We start from the raw sequence: 13,035 nt of genomic DNA on the forward strand, positions 1-13,035 counted from the left end.
CATTGCATTTGCATGTAGTAGACAAGCTCGAGATTTAGTGTTTCCAATGCATTTCGGGTGTATGCTTACATGGCATTATGCAACATAGAACCGGCGTACCTCAGCAATCAAATGTATTTCCACCAACCTACCAGGAAACTCCATTCAAAATCCCTCTCCCTAGTAGCCACTAGACGCATCCTCCAGACGAACACCATCCCACCAAGTGGCTAAGACCTGGAACAAACCTCCCCCTACAACCTCTCACACTTGCCATTGCTCTAGCAGTTCAGGAAGGATCTCAAGACCTGGATGTTCAACCAATAGGAGAACATTCAACATGCGCTCCCAGCACCTCAAGACCCTCATGGTGATGAAGCAGTGCTCTACAAATCCTAATTGGTTGATTGATTTGATATCATAAATCTGATTGTATTTGATTTTCTGATATAGGTATTAGCAAGATAAACAAAAAGTTTCAGCCATTGCTTCTATTGTGGTACAAATATATGTCTTTTGTGCATCCAGTAATTTACACTGGCACATACATGATCTGGAACTGTAACAAAGGAAATAATGGTTCTGGGTACTAAAGCAGACTCTGAAGTAGTGGACTAAACTGGTGGTTATGGGTACTAAGGCAGACTCTGAAGTAGTGGACTAAACTGGAAGTGCCATTTCAGAACTGTTTGTAAAATCTTGAGATTACGCACTGATTTTTTTGAAAAACTGTGTTGCAAGAAAAAACTGTTAGCTCAATTTTTGTCCAAATTTTCTTGACAGTGGTTGCCCAGTAAAGATTCTTAACGGCTCAATTGATCTTAGTTTCTGTGAGGTACTACACCCTTTTTATGGACAGCAGTAACTCGGAGATCTGTTGTTCATTGGATGCTAACTGTGCTGGTGGAACTCCTTCTAACATCATGAGGTTACTGGCTGCATTAGGTTACTGTCACATAATGGAATATGAGTGATTTGGTATGGGGTCCTCGAAATACTTTAAAGAGGGAGAACAAACTTCTGTTACTCTGCTGCTCACAAACTTTCTTTCTCTATCAATTACAAACTACAGACCTAGTTATTCAACTCTTACACCAGACAAATATGGATTGGAGCAGAAAAGACTTTGAAAAGCCAAAGATGAAGAGTGCGGCCAACAGAGCCTTCTTCCCTTGTTTTATCTGCCCAAGTCAAACCCTGAGGTGATTCATGGCAGCTGAGACAGAACTACATTCAGGCGGAAATGCAGGGATTTAGTAGCTAATTTTTAAAGTCAAAACTATTAATTCTGAATGAAATAAGTGGAAATCAAATATGTAAAAAAGCAACATCAGAATCCCCTACATTTTCAGGATAGCCAATGCCAGTATTTCTAAGACAAGCACATGACTTACGGTCAGAGGGCAAATCAAGGAACCTCCCGCACCAAGAACAGTACTGAGAAGCTCTACTCCAACCTGTAACATAAACAAAGAAAAGAAAACGTTACAGGAATCCATCCTCTAAGGCAAAGCTTCAAACATCAAAAAGATAATACCTTCACCTTTTTATATCTGTACATTTATTTTAGTACACATGAAAATTGGATTCCATAAGACCTCTTAGGAGAAGTGCTTGTTGCACATAATACTTCCATGCAAAGGAGCATCATTTCAAATTGAACAATTAAATATACATTTTTGATATTACCTCCTGGCGTCTAATAGGCCAGTACAGATACAAGTCAAGTGGCCTAACGATTCAGGACAATTGCACATGAGCAACACTTTTGCTCTTGCTTATCAAACTAGGGCCCAGATGTGCGACCATTTTTTGTGGCCACAAACCGGTAATCGCCCATTTGCGACCGCAAAGTCGGTCTGCCCTATGTACATACCCTATTTTGCGAGTCAGTAACATATGATCGATTCACAAAATTGGGTTTGCGACTCGCTGTTAGGAAGAGCAGTGACAAGGGTGACCCTTCCTAATAGCGAGTTGCATGTAAGATGTAAGATTGTTTATCACCAGTTTTAAATGGGTGGTAAGCCACTCAAAAATGGGACTGGCACTGGAAGTATATTTATAGAGCAGGCATTGGTCCCAGGGACTATTGACTACTTACATTTAATTTGTCTTTCTTAAATGCATCTCTTTTTTCTTTCTTTTTTTTTAAACTACTATATTTAAGAAAGCAGTAACAGACATGGTGATTTGCTGACCCCAGCAAGCCACCATCCCTGGGAGTGCTAGCCATTCCCAATGGGGTCGCAAATTGCACCTGCCTCATGAATATTAATTAGACAGGCAGTTTGCGACCCCATTAGGAATCACAAACAGTGTTTAAGTTTGAGACTCTCAAATAGGGTCGTAAATCTGGCCCCAAGTGTTGGAAAGTATAAAAGTCGAAAAGGAAGAAAATCCTAAATCACAATAGTACCTAAAATTGGCACCATACTTTGATGACTCGCACTAGAATATGTTTCAGTCAAATAACAACAATTCTTAATTTCTCTGCATTTCTGTAAGTACACTACAAATGAGACTTGTTTAATTATTTTTTTCAAATTGATTTGAACGTTTGTTTTTGATAGACTTCTTAAAAAATCCGGTGTGCCAAGATTATAGTTTACAAATAAAGTAGTAAAGTATTGTTTAAAGTTGAAACAAGTTAACTCATCACCCCTTCACATGATTGTGCTCCAAGCTTAACCTTGAACATGTGGACTCTGCTCTCTCACAGGACTGCATTACTTGCAAGTACATTTTGTGGCGTAAAATAGACTGCCCCATACAGGATACAAAATGTGACCTTAGCCATGAAGGCTGTGATAGTTTCTGCCACGTTTCTACTTCCTTATTTGGTAGAACAAACATTGGTTCAGGTAATTGGTTGTGCCTTTCAATTGTGTTATCCTACCTTTTTTCTTTGCTGGTGCTTTTTGCCAATTCTGTTGTGCATCCACAAAAAGAATAAAACATGTCTGCTTGCGGGACCGCATTGGATGTCTGTATCATGATGCATCATGATTTATTTTCATTTTTGGAACATTTAGTTTACTGTTCCAAGGCAAGAAAGTAAAAAAGGACAGACAGGGCGGGTAGCAACATGTTAGCTGGAGGGGGAGGGAGCAACACGGAAAGTGAGGTGATGGGTATTTGAGGGAAAAGCAGCACACAACAGAGATAGCATGAAAACAGATGCACTACCATGGAGTGGTGACAGAACTAGAAATAAGAAGTTCCCTAAGTATGAGCAGGGGTAAAATGCAAGACATCCAGTCAAAAGGATGATAAAAAGCTGTGCTCCATGAGATGTATAAACACAAGAAGAGATCAGAAAGCCGTCAAATGAGAAGCAAGCAAATGAGGTTGAGAAGAAAGCCAACCAATGGCTGAGCCACATGTGCTATAGGTTCTGCCATTGTCCACCATAGGTTTCCGACAACAGATTCCTAAAAGCTGCCTATAGGTGAGAACTAGAGGCTGGAATTCTTAATACATTTTACAGTCTTGACTGCAAGGCCCTGCAGACGGAACAGCGTGTTGAGCAGCTAGAGTGGACTAAGGGACGCTTTATGTAATTGAAAGAGGAGGTACTGTGAAATATACTCACTATGAAATGTACTGTATAGGTATTTTCCTCCTTACATTTCACGTATTTACAACTTGAGGCGTAGGGGGAAAAAGATTATGTGTATGCTAATGTGCCAAAGCTAGGATTAAAACCAGTGTTTAAGTAAATTCACCAGATCCCATATTTTTCTGTTGCCTAAAAATCATATTTCATTAAAGCAGCCACAATTAATCACTCCCAATATCAGCTACACTTTCTATGGAACAAATAGGTGCTTGAAAGTAAACTGTAACAGTTGTGTTGCACCATCCTAAGATGAAGTGTGCTGTGCTTAGGGAAGGCAGAGCGGTGATGTTAGAAATGGGATTTCTGGTTGGCTAAGGCTTGCGCCAAAGCCAGGCAGAAACCCCCACTCTAGTCAGGACAAGGGAGTTACACGCCAAAGATAACCCCTGGTAACCCCCTTGGTAGCTTGGCATGAGCTATCAGGCTTATCCCGGTGGCCATGTGTAAAGCATTTGCGCACGCACACAGCAACAACATCTCAGGCACACTACAAAAGGAACTCCACACAAGGTTATATAAGAAATAGCCTTTGTATTGCCATAAACACATTAGAAACATAATCACCCATTTACATTGTGCCAACCGGCACTAGGAAATATTTACAGGTGATTATATACAAGACGGGGCCCATTGGGCCACGGTCAGAACCATCAGATCGGGTAAGTAAATCTAAAACACAACCAGTAAATACTGGTACCATAATGACCTAAGCAGTATCACATTAGACATGAACCCACACTAGGCCCAAACCTCATCAGCATAAACACCTTACGCAATGGGCCTCACCAGCATAAACACATTATGCACTAACCCCATAAGCATAAACACATTACGCAAATAGGCACTCCCCGAAACATCATAACATGACATTAGGCATAAACACATTAGGCCCAAACCTCATTAGCATAAACCCAGTATGTATTAGGTATCCCCAGCATAAACAAATTACCATAGATATCATGGGCCTAAATCATTCTTTTGGCAACACTCCTCGTAATAGACATATTACGCAATTTGGTAGAGCCTGGCGCTCTTTCAACGTCACCAAACTGCCCCCAGGCCAACTGGCCTTCTCAAAGGGCTTGAATGCCCTATGTCCCAATGTCAGGGCCGGCTGCTCATTCAGCAGAAGAAAGTGCGCACAGGCACTGGCCTAAACGTTGCAGCTGTCCACTAGTTGCTGGGCAGCTGTGGAAAACTGTAGGCAGGGGCACTCCTCTGCCCTGAGTCCCCTACTAGTACTCTCTCCTAACCAACATGCCCACCGTTGCAGCTGCCCACTGTCCAGCGGGGCAGCTGTTGCATAACTGGCCAACACAGGGAGAAGCATGGGCCCTTCTAGGCCCACTATAAACAATTATGCCAGTAACGTTGGAGCAGCCCACTGTCCTTGCGGGACTGCTCAGTCTCTGTGCCCCAACAACAAAGAGCCATCCTTCACCGGCTCTCTGGGTCAGGAATGCCCCCCACTCACCGGGTCTGCTGGACTCCTCCTGTGTCCTCCCTCCAGCCATCTCCACTCCCTGGGATCTTCCTTGCTGGCGGGACTGGCACCACTTCTCCCGGTCTCAGGCGGCATTCACAGGAGAGCCCCCGCTCCTTGGGAGGTCTCGCTCTCTTTTCCTGGACTCCACTCTTCGCATTGCCCGGTCACACTGCTGCATGTGGGGCTCCCTTTACACAACAGGAGCCCCGCCTGGATTATGGCACGGTCGCTTCTCCTCTCTACTCGGGCCGCATGATCCACTGGGCAGCGGGTGGGTCTCTCTCACTCATGAGAGCCTCGCTGGGGGATCCGGCTGCACTTCTCTTGCAGCGCGGGGCTTCCCTTCACTCCTGGGAGCCCCTCACTGCATTGGCATCCCCGGCCACCTTTACTCTTCACTCGGGCCCCCTCCTGGGACCCGGGACTTCTCTTTGGTGCTTCGGGTGGTGGGGTGGGCTCCCATTCTCCCCTCGCACCAACACAGCCACAACGCCCGGTCCTGCCGCCGCCCCGCCGACGTCGCTCAAGGATTGCCTGAATTCCGGGTCGCATTTGGCAGCGGACCGGCGGTTTCCCCTCGGTGACTTTTCCTCCGCAATATGGGGTAGACTCCCGTTTTCACATAAAGATATTAGTGGGGTGGGCACCCACCGTGATGGAAGATAGGCGGGGTGGGCACCCGCAAAATACCTCACAATGCAGGGTGGACTCCTGCCTCACTACTGCAGCACGGGGGAATCCCTACGCTGGGGATTCCCTCTCTTGCTCTCTCTGAAGCGGTGCACTGCAAGGCCCACATGTTATTCTCCCCTGATCAGTTAAGATATAGTGCTCACGAGGTGCTAGGAGCCACAGCTCTTTGGCAAAGTGCCTGTAGTAAAAAGCATAAGTCCAGCAAGATGTCCTTAAAGATGAAAAGAGCAATGCAGGGCCCAGGGAGGCAAGTCCTCATGGTAGCCCCCCCTGGGTCCCAGCAGCAGAATGCCCTGGCAGGAACAGCACTCCAGAACTGAACAATTTAATGGGGCCACAGCCTCTATATTTATACTTAATTTCCCTTTGTGTCACAGCACAGGGTTTAGGGATACCAGTTAGTACTGGTATAGGGGAGCTTTGGAGCACTTTGTTTTGCTCAGCTCCTCTCTCCTTTGTCAGGTGGGGCTCGGTGATTAGACGCACCACAGGGGGCGGAGCCAGCATTGTGGAGGGAAGGCACAGTCCTATTCAGGTCCCTGGTGCAACTCCTCCCTCCCATCTGCATGCAGATCTCTCTATTCACCACTGGGCTGACTCACCCTGGCTCCTGGAATTCCCCACACCATCCAGCACCTCTCAATCACAAGCCAGACATGCACTCCACATCAGGCAGCACACAGAAATGCCAACTTCTAAAATTGGCAGTTCTCCACCAGTCACCCTAAATCTGTGCACACTATTGCGCAGCATTTATTCTCACGTGTTCGCACATACTAAACCCAACCCTGCACTCCTCTCATACCAGGAATTACCATGGACACACATATCCCCCATGCATTCCTATGGGAGGGCAGGCCCATCTCACCACACATACACAGAGAGCGCACGCACTTTACACTGGACCACAGTGCTGAAGTGCTCAGAGGCCTAAAATCACCACCACCAGGTTACAGAAAAAGGCTAGCAGAATGCAAAAAAGTTTCGGGGTGAACCTGCCAAAAGGGCCAAGTCCAAAAGGTGAGTACTATGTCTAGCTGCAGGATGTCTCAACAACTTAATACTCTGAATGCTCACCACTTACTATGAAGAGTGTTAGGAGTTAAGAGTTCAAATCTGCCAAGCATCCCTCCGATGTTGCAAAAACCAATTGCTATGTAGTATGTGCTACTATCATGTTTTTATAGTGCTCAGAAATATGCAAAGTGCATTATAAAAAACAAGTTATAAGTGTGCATTGACAGAGGATCCCTGTCTCTATAATGGGTTACAGACATGGCAGGTCTCAGTGTGGTTCATTTGTTTTCTGAAACAAAATTGTCTCATCTTTCATATCTGTACAATATGGACCAAAATAATGTGTCACAAACATAATTGACTGAATAGATGAGTGCTGAACCATTTTGAGAAATTTGCTTGGAAACTCATTGATCCTGTTTAGAGGCGTAGGGGGTCACATCTCTGGTTCTTTACACCATTGCATAGCTCATAATTACTCCTATCACTTCATGTTGACGAGTGCCGGACTAGCGTGCCTTGACCCTTCAGTGTGTGGTTTGACTTAAACATAAAGGTACAGCATACTTTTCCCCCACATTCTCACACTCCAAATCCCTCTCTTCCCAGAAAACATAAGTTATACTGAACAGAAGCTCATTGATATTTACCCTGCTCTCCACTTTCAATTCACAGCTAAGATGTTTTGAATAGTCTATAAGACCCCTGATCAAAAAATAAACAAGTGAAGATTTCTTCTCTTAGTGTCAAAAGAGTGGGAAGCACTATTTGACCTGGGAAGAGTTTTGCTACATCAAATGATTTTAGAGTCATAAGGTCTTGATGGATTCTAATAATTGCCTTTGCTTATCCTTTCCTTGTGGAGTGGGAGTAAAAGGATGTGCTGGTCTAGACAAGTGCCTTATAGGTAAAGAGGTATATTTGCTTGAGGTATGAGTGTGTATTTATCCAAGAGAAACCCAGCACACACATTGCCAAATCCAACTCACAGCTCCCAGACCCAACCAGCAACTGGACAATGCATTTATCAGTGGGGAAGAAAACAAGAGAGGAAAGATCAATTAAGAAACCGAAATAAATAGAGATAAGAGGAAGAGAGGCACAATGGAGAAGTAAAAGCAGAATAATTGATTTGGGAGAAAGAAATGGGAAAACATTTAGAGGAAGGCTAAACAAAGAGCAAAAGGTGCACTGAGACAGGGGTTTCGGACATTAACTTTGTTAGCAGCTTCTGATTATCTTGGACAACTTGGTGGGATCCTTGTGACATATAGAAGAGTCATTTTGGTCCCACTGACACCACGGTTACACATGCACCTAGAGTCCCTTTACTTTAGCTCTCTGCTCCCCTAAGGACCTGGTTCTTGTTCCACTTCAACAGCACCCTCTGGTACCTGGGTTCTGTGCCACAGACTTTAGCACCTGTCTGTTTTTTTCTAGCAAAGGAAAGTGCAGAGTGTGTTATGTGGTGGGTGTCTTTGCATGTGTTCTATTATCTCATCGGCCTGAGTTCTATGCTAAAGTTTCTTGTATAGATGGTAAGGTGGGAGGAATTCTATTTTGGTCAGTTGATGCTGGCACCTTGGAGAGGGCTGACACCATGTTGTGTCACCGATAAAGCTAATTGGAAAACCTACCCTAGTGTGCAGTGGCATCTTTTCATCATAACATTTTGGCAATGAGGATGGGATGTGGAGAAAGGTGGTAGACATAACCTGGGTGGTCCTGCAGATGTTACTGCGGGAGGCAATGGTATGGTGCTGATTGGACTGACACCGGATTGGATTTGAAGTGCCGAGTGGACCGTCGTCAGTTTACGTTTGAAGTTGGATGAATATTTGGGAAGTATTCAACGCAAGCCCAGGTACTGTGGTTTTTTAAATACCAACAGGAAGGTTAATTTTCAAACTCACGGATGGGGTGAATGCTTGAATGCAGCCGTGAGAGCACAGGCCTGGAACTTGCTGCTGTAATATAGAGTGTGTTGCCTACATTCTCTGCATCACTCAAGGAATGCAATCTGAGTCCCTGATTTAGCGCGTCGCTGCAACACACCTTACGCTGCACAAGACCGTATTTTGCCATCTAACAATGTAGTGAATCAGTCACAGTGGCATAAGATGTGCATTCCCGGAAGTAGTGGGCCATGGCAGTGTTGTGCATACATCGTTTGCAGTGATTTGCACACCATTTCAACATCATTTGAAGGTCACAGAAATCCCCAAGATTTGTTTCAGCTGGCATGGCTGCTCACAGTAACATTATAACTCCACTATTTCTGTAAATCAAACGGGGTTGCCACCAATACCTTGGAGGATTGAGTGGAAATGATGGAGAATTTTATAATAGCATTGGCTGGACATGACTTTTTGCCAGCAAGGAAGAAGGCATTATATATAAGTGCACAAGGTAAAAAGGAGCAAATGATTTGTAAATATTTGCCAATAGCTGTGGGACCCTATGGCCAACCCATTGCTAATGTGTCCATAGAGGCAATTAAACGCCTTCGGGGGCAGGTTAGCAAAGGAACTCAATTTGGTCATGGTACAGTATACGTTTTTTAGTCACCCTTAGGTAGAACATGAATCGATAGATGAATTTGTAGCATGACTCAGAGAGCTTTTGATCAAATGATGCTTTGGCACTATGACAGATGAGTTGATTCTGAACCAGCTCATTGTACAGTGCAAAGACAAGAAAATTCAGGAGAGGTTATGGGCAGCAATGAACCCCTCTCCTAAGGAGGTGATGGATTTGGCAAAGGTTATTGAGGAGCCTTAAATATATCTGAAGGAACTTAACGGAAAAGAGAAAGGGGGTGATATTTCCGTCATTAATGATGGAAGTCATAATGGAGAGGACGAGGAGGATTTTGTTGTGAAAAAGAAAGATGGGAAGGGAACAACAGTGCCCACAGGCAAAGGTAAAATTAAGGAGTGCTCTAGGTTAGTTGTACATATCACATTGCAGATTCAAAGCGGTGTTTTGCTATCAATATAGCATGCAGATGATGATGCAGAGGACACTATGTGTATGTATAAACACATACATATATATATATATATATATATATAAAACAACAAAGACACTAACATATGGAACAAGGAATGTAAATCAAAAGTGGCAGTGGTGCAGGAGGCAAGGAACAGTGATTACAGTGATATAATACTAGTTGTAGTGAAGGCACTGTTGAAGAGTATGTGTGAGAAAGAGGTGAAGCTCATGGTGGATTTGCGATCAATGTAAACCATCATTCCGAGGCACAGTGGAGTAACGTGACATTGTCAGCAAAGGATATCAATCCTGGAGGATATCAAGTGGAACCCACTGATATTTTGGGATACATGGAGGGGAGCATGCACTATGGGATGCAAACAATTTTAGGGTGGATGTATCATTTTGACGTCAGTATAGTAATAAATCCCAGAGCAATCAACCAAATAATGGTTATGGAGGATGTAAACTTGAGTGATGTGCTGGACGGTGCAGAGAAGTTGTTTGGAAACACCCTAGGAGGCTTGAATAAGTATATCCACAAAATTATGTTGAAGGAAAATGATGTGCTAATGCATCAAAAACGTCATAGAGTACCTCTTCCTGTCAGAGGTGTCAAAGAGTTTCTGAGTGACATGCTAAAAGAGAGTATAATTGAATCTGGATAGGTTTGACAATGGTTATCTCCAGTTGTCATTGCCCAAAAATCTGATGGCCATTTGAGATTCTGTGTGGATCTGAGATCCCTCAACCAGGAGATAGTCATGGAGAGATTTCCTCTCCCAAATATTAGCAAGCTGCTGGTATTGGTGAAGGATGGCAAGTATTTTTCAACCATGGATTTGAGAAGTTGCATGAGGATTCTTAAATGTTGATAGCCTTTCTCACTACAGAAGGGACGCATCAATTCACTCATATGCTGTTCGGTTTAGCGGCGGCTGCGAGTGTATTGCACCGGATGATGATGAAAATATTTGAGGAGGTGAAAAATGTTATCTATTTTCAAGATTATATTCTAGTCATGGATAAAACTGTAGAGCAACATAACTTCACGTTGGTGTTGGTACTGAAGAACTGGGGAGAAATTGGTATGACACTTAATAGAGATAAGAGTAAATCTTTGACCGAAAAATAGATTCACTTGGTTACACTATATACTATGATGGCGTCAAACCTAAATGTTCTTCATTGAATGCAATGGGAAAGGTACCTGCTCCAACAAAAAAACATAATTAATATAATTTTCTGGACTCATAGAGTACTATGCCAAATTTGTTGACAGATTTGCGTATAAGACGGAGTGTTTGAGAAAACGTCTTTGGAAAGTGCAAAGGTTTGTGTGGACGGAGGAATAATATGTGCTTTGACAATATCAAATCAGAGATTTACAATGCTGGAATTTTGTCTCTGTTTAACAACAGTTTTAAGTAATTTTACCTTATTTGTTTAAGCAAATACTCTGGGTGGTGGGGAGGTGTCTCTCAAATAATGGAGGATGTAACATTTCATGTGCTGTTCTGTTTGTATTAACAATTGTAAATGTTGTTTTATACCTGTTTAAAACACACTAAAGTGTTAGCATTACTACAACTTTAAACTTACTTTTAATGTGCTACCATTTTATTACCAATATTGTATGCTGCTGTTTTAGCCTAACTGTTTTAGTAAGTGTTGCCTTATTCTGAAGGTGCACAATGAAGTGAGAGATCCAGAAATTAATGAAGTTAGTTGTTTTATCATTGCTTACTGAAACATCTCAAGGCTTTCTGGTGTTCTTGTCTGCAGAAGTGCCCAACACCTCATTAGTGACTATCTGTACTCTCTACTTTACCAGGTGCATTGTGCTTTGTGGTTGAGGGTGGCCTGGAAGTAGTCTTTGGCCACAATTAAGGCTGTTTTGGTGCTGCTGAAGTCAGACTGCATGCCATCTAGAAGTTTTTGAAGTTCAAGGAGGCTGAAGATTTGCTTGTTGGTCGTTTTTACCAAGATGTTGCTTGGCTGGAAAGGGTAGCAGCGAGTTGGGTCAGTAGTTGCTGAATTCACTTTAGCTGCCAGATTGTTTTTTAATTTGGGAGTTGACTTTTGTATGTTTCTAACTCTCCAGGAATGTTGAGGTTTCGATGGAGGAGTTGATGATGGATGTGAGCGCATAGCTCATCATGGTTTCTCCTAGGTTATAGATGTAGTGGGGTCATGGGTCTATGGGGCACCAAGAGTGGACTTACTTCATGATAGATGCAGAATGCCTTGGATTTCATTGTGCTGTATCAGTAGATCAATCCTTGAAAGGGGTCCTAATATACAGGCCTCCTGGTGCAGCTGGAAATTTCTTGAAATCCATCAATGAGGCAATCTCCCCCCTGGTTCTCAGATATAATCACTTCTTGGTTTTGGGAGACCTTAACATCCACTTGGACTTACCCACAAAGCCCGAGGCTATTTCCTTGACCGAGTCCCTTGCCATTTTCAACCTGTCCCCTTATATTTCCCATCCCACATACATTAAGGGACATACCCTTGACCAAATGTTTTCAAATTCTGAGATCGAGGTGCATCCGCCCCTTCCTTTAGTGTGGTCAGAACACCACGTTATCGGTTTCAATGTCTACAGGTTTGCAAGGGGTCACCAGTCCTCAGTCACGAAATGGGTAAATACACAAAGACCTTTCCATCGGATCACTCCATTTGCTTTGAGTGATGCACTGGAAAACCACCCTCCATCACTTTGTGGTGATCCTGAGAGTGATGCTCTCTATCTCGAGACCTGGGTGCAGCACTGCACTCCTGCGCTCGTCCCTATGCCCTCCCACTCCCTCAAGATAGCCAGACTCTCTGCTCTCTGGTTTAATGAGGTGCTGAGGCTGAATAAAACTCCTGCAAATGCCTGGAAAGGTTATGGCGCAAACATTTTCATTTAGAGGATACAATTGAATACAAACAGCCTTGAAGGCCCACCACACTAAAATACGGGATGATAAAAAAAGGTATTTTGCAGCCAAAATTGAGACCTTGTGCAATAAGGGCAAGGACATTTTTTAAATTGTGAAAGCCTTTTCCTCTCCATCTTCTGTCGACATGGCTCTTCTACCTTCCTTGGACTGGCTAACCAACTTGCGTCTTTCTTTCACAATGAGCTCAAGACCATTCTGGACCCCTTCGCCAGGGGGCCCCCAACGGACTCCGCCCATGCCATCATTTTAGCTCCTGTGGCACCCATAGATGGCCAAACACTAGTACAGTTTCT

The 13,035-nt window shown here is 43.6% G+C and overlaps 1 protein-coding gene across 1 annotated transcript in view; it reads right to left on the reverse strand.

Moving 5' to 3' along the window:
* The window catches only part of LOC146811151 (uncharacterized), a 240,504-nt gene that overhangs the window by 132,382 nt on the left and 95,087 nt on the right, over nt 1-13,035 (reverse strand). Inside the window, exon 7 of the mRNA XM_085618216.1 lies at nt 1,374-1,436. Coding sequence (XP_085474342.1) covers nt 1,374-1,436 — 63 coding nt within the window. The remainder of the gene's footprint in view (nt 1-1,373; nt 1,437-13,035) is intronic.

Source organism: Triturus cristatus, chromosome 7 (assembly GCF_964204655.1).
Source record: "Triturus cristatus chromosome 7, aTriCri1.1, whole genome shotgun sequence".
NCBI classification, from domain to species: domain Eukaryota; kingdom Metazoa; phylum Chordata; class Amphibia; order Caudata; family Salamandridae; genus Triturus; species Triturus cristatus.